This window comes from Mirounga leonina, unplaced genomic scaffold (genome assembly GCF_011800145.1).
Source record: "Mirounga leonina isolate KUSES-001 unplaced genomic scaffold, KU_Mleo_1.0 Mir_176, whole genome shotgun sequence".
In the NCBI taxonomy this organism is placed as follows: Eukaryota; Metazoa; Chordata; class Mammalia; order Carnivora; family Phocidae; genus Mirounga; species Mirounga leonina.
In genome coordinates this window covers 2748923-2766449 of record NW_023270454.1, presented here as the reverse complement: position 1 = coordinate 2766449, position 17527 = coordinate 2748923, and the positions used below count along the sequence as shown (strand labels likewise).

The 17527-nt window shown below is 59.9% G+C and overlaps 1 protein-coding gene across 4 annotated transcripts in view; it reads left to right on the top strand.

The window, feature by feature from the left end:
• Positions 1-17526, top strand: part of BIN3 (bridging integrator 3) — a 42497-nt gene extending 24971 nt beyond the window's left edge. The window contains exons 3-10 of one of the 4 annotated variants that reach the window (XM_035022554.1): positions 2245-2417; positions 3296-3336; positions 3745-3806; positions 7332-7468; positions 7955-7995; positions 13279-13420; positions 13622-13756; positions 16445-17526. In XM_035022554.1, coding sequence (XP_034878445.1) covers positions 3779-3806; positions 7332-7468; positions 7955-7995; positions 13279-13420; positions 13622-13756; positions 16445-16591 — 630 coding nt within the window. In that variant the 5' untranslated portion in view covers positions 2245-2417; positions 3296-3336; positions 3745-3778 and the 3' untranslated portion in view covers positions 16592-17526. The other 3 variants (XM_035022552.1, XM_035022553.1, XM_035022551.1) reach the window with 3 other exon arrangements.
• Position 17527: the final 1 nt, after the last annotated feature.

The following is a 17527-nucleotide window of genomic DNA, read 5'->3' as shown; positions in this document are numbered from 1 at the left end:
GATCTTTTGTGTTTGGCTCTTTCCCTCAGAATGGATGTACCTTGGACTGAGACTCCAGTGTGTCTCTCTGTTCCCTTAGCCGTTGTCCGAGGGGCCAGAACCCTGGTTGTGCTGCCTTGGCTCTTTCCCCAGGGGAGGAGAGAGCTCTGGAGACCAGCGGCTGTAGGAGCAACCCACACCTGGCCTCCAGAAGCAGAGGAGGGAAACATTCATGGACGTGGCAGGCTGTCGCATGGCCTTAAGCAGCAGTAGAAGGATCCAGCCCCACCCCGACATACTTCCCAGCTGCCAGCGTGAGACCTCAGGTTCCTCACCAGCCAGAGTGAGCCAACCCAGCTGGAACCCCACAGTCGCTCCATCTCTGTGCAAGTCCAAGCAGTGCCGGCCAGGGGGACCAGGTGCTGTCTGACATCCCACACACGCATCAGCACACGTGGGGATTGCAAAAGAGAGTGCCGGGAGCCAAGGCCGTGGCTCCGGTGGGTCGGCAGGCCTTCTCTGCACCTGCCTCCCCTTTAGGAGCACGAGCTCCATGTTCTTGATCTTCAGGAGAGCTGGATTCTGACCAAGACCTCCTTCATTTAATTTCGTTCTTTTGAGAAAAAAGGCTTTATCGTATGTGAAGACTGCTTAGCGGTCACATCCTACGAAGTAGGAGAAGGGATGTGTCCAGTGAAGGGAGGCCCCGGTATAACCCCCAGGCACAGGATCCAGGCTTAGCCAAAGGCCTAGCTATCAACCGACCACGTGCTTTGTGCTGCCCCCCCTCTCAGCCAAGGGGTTATGGTCTGGTCTGCACCCCCAGACTGCTCTGGTCCTCCCAGCACCCCTGCATGTAGGAAAGGAGCAAGGAGACGCCGTCAGCAGGCCAGGCACCATGCTCTGGGCTCGGCACAGACTGCTGGGGGATCCTCCAAGCAAGCCGGCGGGGCCGACGCTGCTACCCCGTTGCCTTGTCAGCCACCGGGAATCTTCACAGGGAGAGGCTAGCCAGAGTGATCCCGTTCCACTAGGAAAGAAACTGAGACTCCGAATGTTAGGTAGTATTTTTAATGCTGCACAGCTGGTATCAGAGTGCAGTTCTCGTCAGTCTCTGCTCGCTCCTGTCCCCCACCGTCCTCGGCGGCAGTGCGGGAGAAAGGGCTGGACTGCCTCAGTGCGGGCTTGCTGGGCCCGGGCCAGGCTCCCCGCCCCAGAACAAAGCCCCTGCCTGCAGTCTTGCCAGACGCTCTTCAGGCTTTGGCTGAGACTTTGATTCCTGCCCAGCTACACATCCCCCGGGATAGGTGGCACTTGAAGCTTTTATCAGGAATATATGCTTTAGTGGGAGCGAATTTTGAACGTCTCTAGAGCAGCTTTTGATGGATCATAAGGAAGGCAATGATGAAGATGTCAGGTTCCTGGATGGAGGGGGGGTCTGTTGAAAAGAGGGCAAAGACTGTAGGATGAGGGGAAACCAGTGGTGAACTTTACTTCACAGCTTTGTGTCAGGCCCCAGATGCTGGGCACATAAAGTAAGGAGAGACCCCGAGTTCCCGCCTCTCAGTTTTACAGTTCAGATGAGGAAGGTGAGGTATGTCTGTGCAAGGCTGGTGACACGTTGTCATGCCCTGGGACCCTGGCTAGGCAGGTGTTCCGTGCCCTTCTCACAGGGCCCTGCCCACGGTTTGGGTCACACATGTACACTTGTATGTGACTCTGTTCCGTCTGTCCCACCAGGCCCACGTCTGGTGTAGTTACCAGTGGAGTGCTCGCACCTGGCAGAAAGCATTGCACTTAATAGGTGCTCAGTAAATGTTTGTGGGATTAATGAATGTTATTTTCAAAGCGGGGGAGTGTTCCGAGCTAGGAGTCTGAATTCTAGCCCTGCATCCTTCTGTAAATCACCCCCCACCTCCAGGCTTCGTTCTCCCCACTCGTAACATGAAATAATTGGCCCAAATAACGTTCTGCCATTCTGGGACTATGTTGAGTTTACCTAAATGCACCTGGGGAGTATGGGGTCCGTGAGGCTCCCGGATGCTCCTTCACGGGGCACCATGACGGAAGGGCGTACTGGTAAAGAACAGTGGGGCCTTGACACTTTGCAGTTCTGCGCTCCGTGAGCTTCAGCCGGCATGTCAGGAGAGTGAGAATCTGGGTTCAGGGCTCTCACTGGCAGGAGTCTCGGGGAGCAGCCAAGAAGGCACCTTTCTTAGGTCATGACTTTAATTCATCAGCAAATACCTTTTTCCCCTTTCTCAGAATGCTGGTTAAGCGCCCAGGCCTTGGAGCCAGGCCGCCCGTGTCCCCATCCCAGCTCTGCCGCTCACTAGTGCCGTGGTCTTGCGCAGTTCGCTTCACCTCTGGCCGAGGGAGCTCCTGAGTACAGGGAGGGTCATTCGTACCCCTGCCTCCTCCAGTTGTGGAAGCACGTGGTGAGCACCCCGCGAGCGTGAGCTGGTTTTCCCGGAGCACCTCAGCGCAGAGGCTCAGCAAGCCGCCCAGGGAGCTGGTCCTGCCCGTGTGGAAGGGAAGGAGGAGAGGCCTCCGTCCCCTCCTTGCGGCTCTCAGATGTCCTACACCTCACAGGCCACTCTCCTAAGAGACCATTGCCAGGGCCCCCGTTGATGGATGGGGACATTCAGGCGCTAGACGTGCAAGTAGTTTTCTTGACCTCACCTGACATGTAGGCGGCAGAATTGGGATCAGGACTCACACCCATCCGATGTAAATTTTGCTGGCATTGGGGAAATCTGATAACTTAGGAAGAATTTTAAGAGAGCCTTGCCTGAGTCAGTAGTAATAGTATTTGCGCTCGGTACATCCCAGCACAGAGAACGGAGACAGGGGCTTTCTTGATCCACCCTGAACCACCTCAGACTTCGCAGGTGGTAGGCCCTGTGAGGAAAGCAGGGCCTGGAGCGGGAGGGGACCCGCGGGCTTCTCTGCTGGGCTGCCCTAGTCTCAGTCACATTCTGAGCACCTCACCTGCCACACGATGGGAGGGGCGGGGGAGGAGAGGGAACACAGCCGGGCGCCTGGCTCCCTGTGGTGGAGGAACAGAGCCACAATCCGCTGCTACTTGCCTGGCTGGCCCATCTGGGAGGGGAGTCTTTTGCCCTAAATCAAACACTTAATTAATTTGGGAACACAGGGTTACTGTGTCGTTAACGATCTGCAGGTGCTTGTATAGACTGGACGGGGTGGTTCTCCACGGCCCCGGGGAGGGTGTGCGGGGAGTTTCAGTAGGCTGGCATATTTTTTCCAACGTGTTGTCATTTCTCCGATGATTGAGTTATCTCTTTGGTTACAGGTGGAGAGAGATTTTGAGAGGGAGTATGGAAAACTCCAGCAGTGAGTGTTGAACCCCAGGAGGACGACGGTTGGTGGGGAGAAGGACAGGAGCCTCCCGCCAGGGCTCAGTTCCCACACTGCCCCATCCGGCACGGCCAGCAGCAGGCCGCTCCTCTGTCCCGCCACAGCCTGGGAGCCGAGGGCAGCTCGGTTCACAGCCTGCCAGAAATTCTCCCCCAGCTGACGGCTGTGTGAGAGTCGTTAACTCATAGCCCTTGGGGGCTTGGCCTCATGCAGACTGCCGGTGGCCCTCCCGTCAGTGGGACAAATCCCCGCACCCTGGGGCCCCTTCTTCTCCCGGCAGGCGATGCAGAGCGTCAGGATGGGCTTAACTCAGGTAGATGGGAAGGAAGGGGGCTGGAGCAAGCTGGTGGTGCCAGGTGCCCAGGCCGTGCCCCTGCCTTGCAGGCTGGAGGAGCAGACCAGGAGGCTGCAGAAGGACATGAAGAAGAGCACCGATGCTGACCTGGGTAGGTGGCATATCCCCGAGCCAGGCCTGGCCTGGGGGCACCGGTGGCCCTCCGGCATGTTCGGGCTGCCTCCTGTGGTCTGTGCACAGGGCCACACGCCACCACTCATCCAGAGGACGCGCGTGGGTCTGAACACAACTGCCCTGGCGTCTCCAGACTGTGTGCGGCGGGCCTGGGGTCTGATTTCGGAGCCCATCTATTATTTGTTTTGTGGGTAGCTCCAGGTTACCTGGGTGGCATCTTTATCGTTCGCCACGGCCTTTCTAGTACAGGGGAAGCTGGGATAGCGCCGCCTGGGTGGCTCGGTCGTTAAGCGGCTGCCTTCGGCTCAGCTCATGATCCCGGGGTCCTGGGATCGAGCCCCGCATCGGGCTCTCTGCTCCGCGGGGAGCCTGCTTCTCCCTCTCCCTCTGCCTGCCGCTCTGCCTACTTGTGCTCGCGCTCTCTCTCAAATAAATAAATAAAATCCTTGAAAAAGGAGAGGCTGTGACCTACTGCTTCCTTTCCTGGGTGCTTCTCCAGACGACCGTATGGCCCGAGCACAGATGAAGGGAAGGTAGTGTTGTCATATTGAGCAGCTTTGGAAGCAGTAGAACGTCAGGGGTCCACGAAGAGGAGAGCGTGGTTTTCCAATAAAGAAATCAGGATAAACGGGGGAGCCCTGGAGCCCGGAGTCCGAAGCAGAGTCTGGGCAGAGAAGGCCCTCCTGAAACAGCGGCGCCCCAGCCCTGCCCAAGGCCTGCGCCCCACAGTTGGTGCATAAGAGTCCCTGGAAGGCTCACCCCCAGGCACTACTGCTGCAGCTGGTTGGGGGCCCCCATTCTGAGAACTGCTGCTCCAGACAGTTACGGGGAATCCAATGTCCTGATCTCAGAATCTCCTCAGCTGCCTGAACAAGTTCTCAAAATCCCATCCCATGTGCTCAAGCAAGATCGTCTGCACGTGACGGTCTTTGTTGACCCTTACATCCTGAGGTTGCATCGGGGCTCCAGAGACCCATGTGGTGTCCAAGACCCCCGCTCTCTTTAAGGTTCAAAGACCACCAGCCTCCCAGTTTGTGCTGGGCTGGCCACACCCTCCCAGTCCCTGAGAGTGGGGGCCAGCGGTGCTCAGAGGCCGCTGAGGATTCCCGAGGGGGGGAGGGGGGTAATTCCACGCTGTTAATCGACTTCAGATGGTTCAGATGGTTCGAACAAAGAGACAAAGGCATGAAATGTGAAGGCTTTAGAAAAGAAAAGGAAAATTGGGAGGAAAGTCTTCTCCCCATCCTGACTTTCCAGGGTTTTTCCCTCAAATATTAAAAAAAAAAAATTAGTGAAAGGAATTTTTCAAACACGTTTCCAGTTTTGTCCGAGTTTTTATCCTTTCACTATACTGTCTGAGATCATCTCATAATCCAGGCAAGTTACACATGGTGTTCGCTCCTAAGCATGCAAAGTCACTTCACGGCTTTGAAAGAGGGTTTTTTGCTCCATTGCTTCAACATTTCTGGGAGGTTTACGTTTCCGGGCTTCTCCCCTATTTTGCCCGTTTGCTGGGTGAGGGCAGCAAGCTCCCAGATTCGAGAGAAAGCCAGGACAGGGCTCTGGGCGGGCGGTCATCCGCCCGAGTGAGGAGGGGCCCCCTGGGCAGGCGTCTGTTTCTCCTTCCCCGCGGCGGGCTGGCGTTGGGCCGAGGGCTGCTCCCTCCTCGGATGCAGGAGGCAGGCAAGGCCACATCTGTCATGAACTGGAGTGGCCCTTATTTCATCAATGCAGAGACGTTTTTTCACATTTAATAACATCGCAGATCAAGACACTGCAGCACCTGATAGCGTTTAGTTGGCATTTTTGTCCTTTCTTGATGGTTTGTGTGGTAACGATGTATCTTGCAGCTGCTAGCATCTTAAATTCATGGCATAAAATAGTAAGAAATACACTCAGAAACTTGTTTTCCCCTGAGACCCTGAAACTGGCGCAGAGAGCATGGAGCAGGCAGGCCCTTCTCCAGCCTCTCTTTCTGTCCCTCTAGAATTTTTCTTTACAAATAATGGAGACCTAAAAACTCGTATGGGACCAAGAACTCCAGAGCAGCCGGTAGAGCTCCCTCCTGCCTCGGAGCTGCCCTGTGATTTTCAGGCTCCCCATACGTCAAGCAGGGTGTCAGAACACATGAACAAGGCTACAGCAGGGCAGGGGTGTCCGTCTGTGGGGAAATGACCTTGGACAGCATAAGCAGACACGCGGGCAGAGCCCATGGGGCCTGCCCACAGTGTCTCCAGGCCGGATCACCCGGAGGCAGAAGGCAGGTGCCCAGAGAGGCTGGGCCTGGCTCAGCACGTGCGGCTGTCTGACCTTGGAGTTACAAGCTCTTCTGAGCTTCACCTGCCTCATCTGAAAGTGGAGCCAAAATACACTACCCCAGACATCTCCTGGGTTGTTGGAGCCCTGAATAAAACGGGGGGGGGTGGTAGGGATGGGAACCTGTTGGCAGCTTTGGAGTTCTTGGTCTGGTACAGGTTTTTAAGTCTCCGTTGCTGGTGAACACACGTCTAGAGCGGCAGGGAGGGGCGGGGAAAGGGCCATGCTTGCTCCGTAGGGCCCGCGCCCCCATTCTGCAGGTATTGTCTCTGGCAGGGTTGAGCAGTGGCAGCAGAAACCATGCAGCCCCAAAAGCCTAACCTCTTGATTTCTAGCCCTGTATGGTATGTTTGCCAACCCTGGTGCTGAACGCTGTTACTCTTGTCCGTGAGGGAGTCCCAAACCGAGCTTCACCTCCAAACCGCCTGGAGACTTTTTTTTTTTTTAAGATTTTATTTATTTGAGAGAGAGCCAGAGAGCACAAGCAGGGGGAGGGGAAGAGGGAGAAGCAGACTTGCCACTGAGCAGGGAGCCCAATGCGGGACTCGATCCTGGGACTCCAGGATCATGACCTGAGCCGAAGGCAGTCACTCAACCGAGCCACAAAGGCTCCCGAGAGTTTTTTTTTTTTCTTTTAAAGATTTTATTTATTTGAGAAAGAGAGCACAAGCAGGGAGAGGGGCAGAGGGAGAGGGAGAAGCAGACTTCTCGCTGAGCAGGGAGCCCAATGTGGGGCTCGATCCCAGGACCCTGGGATCATGACTTGAGCCAAAGGCAGACGCTTAACCGACTGAGCCACCCCGGGGCCCCAAGAGTTTCTTTAAAATGCATGTTCCTGGATTCCAGACTTACTGAATTAGAATCTGTAGAGCTAGAAATAAGTATTTTTTTTTACAGCTTCCCACCGAAATGATTCTATTAAAATCTAGAGTTCAGAAAATTAAGTCATTGCAAAAGGTAAAGCTACTCAAAAGAATTACCCAGAGCAGCATCAGGTGGCCAGGAACAAACACTGTACAGTAAGGACTCGTGACTCATTGGCTCTGTGGTACTTTGATGCTTTTCTGGTCTGTGGCCGGAGTGGAGGTCAGGGTACAGCCCCTGGACTGAAGGAGGATGGGGGTCCTGACGACAAGACCTTGAAGCCTGTCCCATCCTAGGCTCACTGAGCCTTGACCTCTTACAGCCATGTCCAAATCTGCCGTGAAGATATCCTTGGACTTGCTCTCCAATCCCCTCTGCGAGCAAGACCAAGACTTCCTGAACATGGTGACAGCTCTGGACACGGCCATGAAGCGGATGGACGCCTTCAACCAGGAAAAGGTAAGTGGGGGTCTTGCTCTCTCCGTTCTCACAGCTTCTGTGTGGGTGGAGGGCCTTCACGGAGTCCTTCATGGGGCTCAGTCTTCGATTCACCCTCTGAGGCCCGAGTGTTGCAAGCCCTGGGAGTTCTTTTCCTGGCCCCGCCTCGGCCCTGGTTGCTTCCCGTGGCCCGCTCACTGGGAGACCCCGAGGGAGACGGGGTAGCTCTGCACGCCCGCAGCCCCTCCCCCTTGCTGTCCTCGTCCACCGGGCCCCTGTGGAGCGGGGCTGCTAGCGGTACTCCCTGTTGCCCTGGGGCGTCTCGCTCCAGCGGCAGTTAGCGGTGCCCCGCCTCACCGGTCCCCCCCCCCTCCCCGCGGCCTCGCCCCTGCCCGGGGCTCTCAGCAGAGAGCCGCCTTTCCCTTCTCGGGAACCTGGAGCCTCCCGTTTGAGGAAGAGTCTGACTTCCCCTCAGTGTTGATGTCATTGGGTTTTTTCTTTTAACAGGTGAACCAGATTCAAAAGACCGTGATTGAACCCTTAAAAAAGTGAGTAGAGGTCGTGTGGGGACCACAGGCCTCAGGGACCTGGGCTCGGGGCACTTACGGGAAAGGCAGGCCCCCTAGCCAGTTGGCCACCAGATGACATCTCTAGCAGCCTGGCTCCAGATGCACGCGGGGCTGACCAGCAACTCAGCAGGGATGCTAGCCACGTGACCCGGGGCCCTGGGGTGAGACCCGCGGTGGCCCCAGAGCACGCGCCTGGCCCGGGCGCCCCCGGTGACGGCCTTCGCTCGGGCGGTCACTTGGCCAGTTTCTCCTTTGTTCCTGACTGGGAAGCGGAGGGCCGGAGCTTGCCGAATTAGGCGAGCAGAGCTCTTGGCCGACCCTCCACCCGGGCTGCGCAAGGCCTCTCATCTCCCCGCCACCCTGGGAGAGCGGCTGCCTGCAGCGCTGGGCTCTTGAAATGTGGGGGTGGCCGCACATGGGGAAGTGCTGCCTGGGAAGGCCCCCAACTCGTGACCTGTCAGGGTCAGAAATTCTTCTGTGAGACTCATTTTCTCTCAGGCAGGCCCTGGGGCGGTGATCAGACGGGCCTACTCTCCCTGAGTCCCCAGGGAGTGGGGGGACAGGCAGGAGCGGTGCCTTGAAGCTCCCGATCACTTCATCTTCTTCCCTGGCCTCTCCCAAACGGACTCTGACCTAGAAAGGCTCCCGCCCCAGCCCGGCAGCTGCACTGTATTACCTCTTCTGCGGTGGTCCCCGGCAGCTGCCTCACCAGGCCCGGGTAACGAGGCTTCGCTAATTACCGTTAGGCCTGGATCGGCGCCCGGGCGGAGATGAAGAGAGCAGGTTCTGGTCCTCCAGCCCCTGGCGTTGGGGTGATGGGGCTCTTCACTCCCTGTTCAGGTCCAAGGGGTGGGGGCGAGGGAGAGCTCTTTCTAAGCCAGGGCTGTCTGGAGGCTCGGCCTCGGTGGGAAGGGATTTCTCCCTGCACCCCGCTCCTTCCCTGGGCCCCGGGTTGCAGGGTCCCACGAGGAGCTGGGTGCCGAGGAGGCTGCTGGCTCAGGAGGGGAGTGTGTCAGCAGGAGTTCCATTGCTGGTGGCCTTCTGACTGGGTCTCCAGAACCGAGGGTTGGCAACGGGGTGGGAAGGACCAGGGGCCACCACAAGGCTGCTGTGGACACCCACGGCTGGCAGAGCTAGGCAGGGGTCGGAGAACTAGGGGACTGACTCCGATCTCGAGTTCACAACCAAGGAGGCGGCCTTGAAATCTGATGCTGGCTTCTAGAGCCAAATGGAGAGAAATCCCGGCTGCTTCCCACCGCCCCAGCAGCCCACCACCTGCCAGGAAGGTGGGTGAGTGGCACGGGGGGCAGGCACCCTCTCGGCAGCGGATCCGCTGACCTCTGCCTGAGCCCCCCGGGGCCTGCCTGCCAGCCCCCCCAGCTGCCTCCTCCGTCCCAACGCCGACATGCCATCCCCCACAACCACATAAACCCGGCACTGCGTGTTGCCGCCTCTTGCCAGGAGAGAAGCTCCCAGGGACCCCGGTACCGGAAACAGGAAACTGCAGCTTTCCTGTCCTCTGATGAAGAACATCGCCACATGGCTGCCCCGCCGCCCCCAGCCTCCCCCCACGGGGCTCGGCCTCTAATCCCCCAGTCTCTGGGCTGCGTTCACATGGTCGGATGGGGATGCTTTCAATTTCCCTTTCCTGGTGGGTGGAAGATCCCGGCTGTGTGGGCACAGATTGAGGGATGGCAGGCATTCCCCACCAGGGCCGGCTGCTCCCAGCCTACCTCCCAGCCGGCCTCCTTCTCCCTCCCCCTTCCCCTCCTCCCTCTCTCTGCCTCCTCACCTCACAGCTCAACCAGTGGGGGGGCAGTTTGGTTGAACTTTAGGACAGTCACCTGGGGAAGAGCTTCAGCGATGGTCTGGTGTCAGCCCAGCCCTGTTCTCCCTTCTCCGGAGGGTAGACACAACACGGATTTTAGGAGCTTGTGACCTAGTGCGGACAGATAATCCATATAGCCGAGGTGGTACAGCGCAGTGGAGTGGGGCAAGTGCTAGGCGGGCCAGCCTGCCCCCAGCCAGCCCACAACCTTGGCCAAGTCCCTGCTCCTCTGAATCGGCTTCCCCCTCTGTAGAAAGGGAGGCCTGAACCCCACCCCTGCAATGGCTCAGCCCGTGCTCAGGAGGATGGGACAGAGGTGTCCATGGGCTGAAGCGGTGGGTTGAGCTGCCTGTGGAGGGTGGAGTCTGCTCTGGGGCCCTGGCCCAGGGACTTCCGTGTTCTCCATCACTGCTAATTATCGGGGGGAAGTGGGAAACTGAGCAGAGGGGTCCAACTTCCCAGCCTTGTTTCTTTGTGGCAGCCCAGTGAAAGTGTGGACTTCAGGCCTCAGGGAGAGCTGGGTCCCCCACCTTTCCCAGTCAGCTGAAGTCAGCAGGTACCTCTGTAGGGTGCTGGGAGCAAGTCTGGGAGGCCCCAGGCACAGGACCACCAGCCTGTGCCTATCCCCACCTCCCTGCCCCCTTCCTCCCCGACCTGAGGATGGAGGAGAGCACCGGACACTCCGCACCCGGGGCCTGCTGCCGTACGAACTGCTGGCCTTGCACACCAGCGTGGTGCCCACACCGCGCACCGCGGGGAGCCGGCAGAGTCCCGTGTGTTGTGTCCCCATAGTTAATGGGGAGGTGCAGCCTCAGCAGGGCAGTAACCGGAACCAGGATTACAGAGCCCTGGGCCCCCACTCTGTCATCAGCCACCTCAGATGCGCTGTCTGGTCTCCCTGCCCACCCTCAGTTTACCCTCTTTAAGAAGGGCATGACCCCTGCCTCTACCCCTAGGGAGTCCCAAAGCCACCCAGGTGGTAAGTGACTCGTGACCCGTCTGCGGTGACCTAAGCCAGCTAAGCCTCCTGAGGCCTCTTGGTGTGCCTGAGGGGCGCCATTGTGGGAGGCCGAAGTTACCCTGGTGAAGAAATGGTTTTCCTGGAGGCTCTAACAGGGCCCGGGCCAGTTTGCACTGCAACCACTTCCTCCCCACAGGGGCCAGGTGGTCTCGCTTCCAGAGGCTGAGGAGCGTCCTCGAGGCACCCCCACTCTTACACTGCCTGGCCCCGTGCCCTGCTCCCTCCTCTGGGCCCGGGACTTGGCCCTCGGGCGGCGGGGTTCCTGTGTCCTTGGTAAGCTGATCCAGTGCTTGCATTTAGTCAGCATCTCTGGTGCCTTTGACCCAGGCCCTGGGAATCGACCCCAGGTGACAACTGAGGACGAGCGAAGAGACAAGTGCTGCTGGGGTCAGAGGGTATCCAGAACGGCTCGGCCAGCCAGCGCGGTGGTCACCCCGCCCGGCCCCTGTAGCGTGCCCCTCATGCTGTGTGCACGCTGCTGCCCTCTTTGCCAAAAGGAGAAAACTCTCCACCTGCCGCTTCCTGCCCCCTCCCCCCGGGCCACCAGCAGCGTGGACAGCAGAGGCCCAGGCCCTGGGGCCACTCAATCAGGTCACTTCTAATGAGAGAATGAGGGTGCCCAGCGGTGGCCCTTAGTCTGGCTGGGGTGGGCGGGGAGGGGGTGGTGGCTTCTCAGGCCCCACAGCACCTGCTCCCTTGAGTCCCATGCCTCTCAGCTGCTGGCCACACTCTTCCCAGGAGAGGAGAGGGACTCGCCTAGCCACTGAGACCCGTCAGAGCCCCCACCAGAGGCACAAATGGCGAGGCCTGTCCCTGCGATGGTCTCAGCCCTTCGGACCCGCCATGGGGTGGGGGTAGGGGGGACACCTTTGTCCTAGAGGTAGCCACTCCCCACGCCCAGTTTGCACAGCACCAGGGAGACCCCTTCTGCGGGCAGATCAGTCATTCAGTGTTGATTTGGTGACTGATTTGTCTAAGGGCATGTCTTACCCACTTCTAGGCTCTCCAGTCGGGCAGTGAGCCCATTAGCGCACCCCGTCGATCAGAGGGACTCATTTTAGTGCCCTTCTCGGGGATGTAAGCCTTTCGTTCCACCAGACCCTGCTGCCGGCCTCTGTAGCCTTGGCTGGCAAATTCAGTGCTTTGGTCAAATTTATAGTCTCTGTTCTCTGGCAAAAAAATATTCATTACTCTTGATTTGTTGAGGCTTTTAAAAACCAAATTCACCTAACTAGAATTTTAAATAAAAATGGGAAAAGAAAGAAAGAAACCCAAATTCGTGGGCATGCTCCTTTGAGAGGCAGACTCGGAGAATCGTTCCCGATGTGGCCTCTAAACTGCCTAAACATGGCGCGGGGGCTGCTGGGCGCTCGTGAAGGAGAGGCCCCACCGCGCGTCCTCGCTCTGAGTCGCCCCCTCTGCGCCTCGCAGCCCCGAATAACCACGCTTCCGCCGCCGCCGTGTACCTCGGTTGCGGGGCCAGATCTGCTCGGGCGGCTGGCGCCCCCAGTTTGCAGGGTGGACACCTCCTGCCGCCTCCTGCAGGCTTTGCATTCCAGGAAGCTGGTCCGTCCCCTGCTGTCCAGAAAACCCTGCTCGCAGCTTTGCCTCTTGCCTTCTCCAACACTCCTGAACCGAGGGAAGTCCAGCATCCCTGCCTGGCACGCAGTCCTGCCCTGTGTCTCTCTCGAGATCCCGTCGCCTTTCCCAGTTAAAGATGACACTTGTTGCATAACGATGCCCACAGGGGCCAAAGTGTCCACTGCCGCTCTGTGTGAAGGGCGCACTCCTCAGCCTTTCCCTGTGGTCCTTTGTCGTCGTGGTGGGGCAAGAAGATGCCCTTGAGCCATTTTCCTCCAACATCTGCTTTGACGGTGTAGCCATTTCAGTGGGAGAAGCGGAGGCTTCCTGCTTTTCCTGTGGTCAGCTGATAGAAATAGGCCACGACTAGGTTCTGACTGCAGTTGTCACCCGCTGGTGGCCTCATGACTGGGACACCTGAGCTCTCTGCTGGGCGGTCACTACCTCATGGTGACCTTGGACAAGTCGTGCCATCGCTCTGGCCTCCCATTTCGTTCACTGTATGAAAGGAAGACGTTGGGCAGATCAGTGCGGGGGTCTCTGGCTCTTCCACACTGTGCCGGGTCTCTGTCGTGGGCGGGGAAGCGGCAGTGGCCGCGTCAGGGGCTTCCTTGCCTTCCTGCCCCTGTGGCTCCTTTCAGGCCAGCGGGGTGACCCTGAGCCCTGCCTTCCCTCCGTCGTCCTTCCCGCAGATCAGATCGCAGCCTCAGCCGCGGGAGCTCCCTCGCTCGTGTGAACGGGGCCTGGCGCCGTGCAGGCCCTCGGGAGGTATGTCTGAACGGGGCCCCGAGCTGCTAAGAACGGCCCGCATCCGCCTGGGCTGTGTCCGCAGGTTCGGCAGTGTCTTCCCGAGCCTCAACATGGCGGTGAAACGGCGGGAGCAGGCCTTGCAGGACTACCGGAGACTGCAGGCCAAGGTGGAGAAGTACGAGGAGAAGGAGAAGACGGGGCCCGTGCTGGCCAAACTCCACCAGGTACCGAGTGAAGGGAGAGGTGGGCGTGGACCGCGGGCCCCACGGTGACACGCGGCGCGGGCCTCCTTTACCTGGGGGCCGACTCCGGGGCAGTGGGAGCAAGGCACAGATGCCACCATACTCGCGCCCCCACATCGTGCGCCCGGCGCGGACCCCCCGGGAGGCCAGCAGGGGCCCTGAGGCCGGAGTCTTGCCGCGCAGGCCCGAGAAGAGCTGCGGCCCGTGCGGGACGACTTCGAGGCCAAGAACAAGCAGCTCCTGGACGAGATGCCGCGCTTCTACCACAGCCGGCTCGACTACTTCCAGCCCAGCTTCGAGGCCCTGATCCGAGCCCAGGTGAGGCCACTCCCGCCCGGCCCGAAGCGGGCGGGACTCCTGCTCCCTTGGGAGCCGCTGCCGGTTCCGTAGCACCTCCCGTGCCACCCCCCCTCCCCAGCTGGAAGGGCGCTCGGCCCTTCTCCGCCACGGCAGCGGCGCCGCCACCCTGCCCCCGGCACAGCCTCCCAGACCCCCACTCCGAGTGCCTGCTCCACTTTCCGTTTGGGCTCCTCCAGTGCTCTTCGGTTCATCCCAGCCCTGGGAGGAGGGTCGTTTCTGTTGAAGGGCTTCCCCCGCCACGTTCTCTCCCTCCTGGCCTCGTGCCACGGGCAAGGAGAAAGCAGGCCGCGCTGTGAGCGCCTCCCTTTGGTGGGCAGGCCGTGCTCGGGAGGCCAGGCACAGAGGCCTACGGGGTGAAGGCCCTTTGCCCAGGACCCCGCGCCCCCGCTTCCCCCACTCCAGTGACCCCTCTTCTTTAGGCGGGGTACTGCAGGGTGTCCTGACTCCTAGCCGCCCTTGGCGGGGTCTCTGAACCCTGGGGAGAGCCGTGCTCCGGGCCCCTGTCTGGGCGTCCGGCCATGGTGCAGCTTCCGGAACAGCAAGCTGGCCTCAGGCTGGCTGTGGGTGGAGGTGCAGGGGTAGCCCCGGGGCCAGGCTGCTAGAGGGTGGGACACAGGCTAAGACCTTGTCTCCCACCCCTCACGGCTCTAAGGACACCGACTGTACACCTGCGTGTTAGCTCCTGCCCTCCTCGCCCGCCATTCTTCAAGCGGTTAGCAGGGCGTTTTCTCCCTATTTGTAAGAGGAAAGGGTAAGGTGCCCAAGCCAAGAGGTCTCCGCCACGTGGGACCCCCAGCCCACGGCAGGTGCCCAGCATCCTGCCACCTTGCCCTCAGGTCCCCGGCAGGTAACAAAGCTAGAGGCTCAGCCACCTCCAGCCCGCTTCTGCTCTTGGCCTGGGCGTCTGGCGCCCTCCAGTGGACACATTCATTCCTTGCACTCAACAGTCTCAGGCGCCCGCGGAAAAGACGGATTCCTGCCTCCCCAGCCTGCCATCTTTGGAGGACACCCAAATGCATGGGGCTGCACACCTGGGCCTCGGGAACCCTGAGCAGGAGTGATGGTGGAGCTGGACCTTGTTAGTGACCATGTCCTGGGTTGCTAGGGAGAAATGAGGCAGAACATGAACTTGCACAAGCGAGTGGGGGTTCGTGCACCTGCCCCCAGAACATTGCCCCTGGAGGTGAGGGCTTCCTTCCAGCAGCTCAGCCTAGGCTCTGGAGGAATGTGTTTAAGGAGACCTGTGTCTTCCCTGTCCTGTGCCGCCACCACCCCTGCCCCCTGCATTCTGTTGTTCACAGGAGGAAGCTCCAGGGTGCCCAGAGGCGCGAGGGACACCCTGTAACCAGGCAGCGGGCTGGCTGGGGGCTGTTTACTGCCTCCTCAGCACCAGCCTCCCCCTCCCGAGGCTGTGGCTGCCATTAGTCACTAGAGAAGTGAGCATTCCTAGTGACTCAGCCTGCGCAGTGCGGCTCTGGGGCCGGGGGTGGGGGGAGGGCGGGCTAGGCCCCGCCCGCTCAGGTGGCAGTGGCCCTGACAGACCTTCACTTAGCTCCCCCCCAGCCCAGTGGAAATCCAGCTGTGGGAGTGCTGGGGACACAGCCTCCGACGCAGCTGAGCCACGGCCCTGCCACCCAGCCTGTCGCTCGGCCTCGCCTTGCAGTACGAGCACTCCGGGGTCTGGAGTGGAAGCAGAGTCCCTTCTCCCCAGAGACACCTGAGAGCTGGAGATGACACGATTTAGGGGTGTCCAAATAGTGCTTGGAGTAACGTGCATCACTTTCATGAAAGTAGGTGCCTGCTTTGGGTCACGAGCTGGCGACTTGAGGCAGAAGCGGCCCCTGGAAAAGGCACTGGGTCTGAAAGTTGCCGGCGGGTCTCCCCCGTCCCTCAGCACGCCCGCACCCGCCCTGCCGCAGGCCTCTCCTGTCACCCCTGATGGCCCCCTCCCCACCCCCCCCCAGACCTGCGGACGGGCCGCCCTGACGCGGTGCTGAGCAGGCTGTGCCACCCGTTAACAGTGGGACAGGTCAGGAAGGAACAGGCTAGGGAGAGCTCACCTTCCTCACCTTTACTTCGAAGAGCAAGAGCGGCTCTCGGGGCTCCGGGGCCAGCCACGCCCCATCGCCCATGGCCGGAGCTCTCGGCTTCTAGCTGCACTAAAGCAACCTCTAGTCCGTGCCTGACTCCCCGGCTTCCCCAGGACCTGCCAAGGGGCCCGCCAGTGCCCCCACCCCGGCCTCGGGCTGCGCTGTCCTCCTCCACCTCCTGGCACCGACCCCTCCGCCCCTCAGCTGCCTGGAGGGCTCGAGGGTAGAAGCCCCTCGTCCACCTCGCCAAGGCCCCGTTGCTTCCCTCCTCCTCTGACCTACTGCCGTCCCGGCAGCAGCAGTGGATGTTCCTGAAGCGCCGGGGGCGATGGCTTCAGTCTCCCTGCTTGCCACGCAGTTTTCGGCAAGGGTGACGGAGGGAAAAGTGGAAACCAGCCCCCTTCGCTCAGCCTGAGTGCTCCGTTTGAGGGGACAGCAGCGTGCGGGCCTCTGGGACGTTCTCTGGCCCCACCTGTCCTGCTGTGTCCGGGGGGTGCAAGGCCGTGCGGACCTGGTACCCCAGGAGCCCAGCACCTGCCGACCTCCTTCTCCGCAGGTTGGGTACTACTCTGAGATGCAGAAGATCTTTGGAGACCTGACCCAGCAGCTTGACCAGCCTGGCCACCCTGATGAGCAGCGGGAGAGGGAGAACGAGGCCAGACTGAGTGAGCTCAGAGCCCTCTCCATTGTGGCTGATGACTGAGTCCCCACCACCCTTTCGAAGACTCCTGGGACACAAGTCAACCTCTTTGGTCTTTGCCCTCGTCAAGCTTAGGCTCAGGTGTCAGCCAGCAAAAGGCCCTCCCCTGAGAGAAGTATGGGGACAGCAGTGGCCCCTGCTCTACCTCACCAGCCCTCTGCAGTGAGCCTGGCACCAAGAGCCCCAAGCAGGCTGCTAGCTCCCCACCCATAGCAAGAGCCCAGACAGGTAAGCAGGGCAGAAAAACTCCAGGCACCTTCTCATTTCCAAAAGAACCGTCCAAAGGGCATCCTGGCCTAGGGCCTGAGCAAGCTTCCAGCCTTCAAAGGCCCAGGCTGTCTGCTCACCTGAGGTCTTAGCCTTGCTTGCGTGGCCGTGATCACATCTACCTCCAAAGACCTATCCTGGAGAGTCCACCCGCCCTCATTGCCTTTCCACTTCAGACTCCTTTTTTCTGAAGAGGCCCGAGACACTGCCGTGGGGAACAGAAGAGCTGTGGTTCCCCCAGCCCAGACAGACCCCTCACTCCAGCCTCCCAGCACAAAAACTGGCTTAGCCCACTTCTGTCCCATAGGCCAAGTGCAGAGAAAAGCCCCAAGCCTTGTAGGTTCCCTAGGAAACCCGACTCCGCTCGTGTCCATAGGCTACCGACCGCACAAAATGTCACAGCCTGATTCACAGGCCTCAGAGCAAGAACCGGAGTATTTGGAATTTTATTTTTTCAAGTAAAGTTTTCAATAAAATCGACAGCTGTTACTGTGCTGTGACTGAGAGCGCCACCGTAGGTTTGTCAGGCTTGTGCTGCCCCGCCCCGGTCCAGCTGGACGCACCCCTGCAGCACTGCCTCTCTCGACCAGCAGGTGGCAGGGCCGAGAGCACCAGGGGCCAGCCCCTCCTGCTGCCCTGGCCCACCTTCTGGACTGGAGGGCTGGGAGGAAG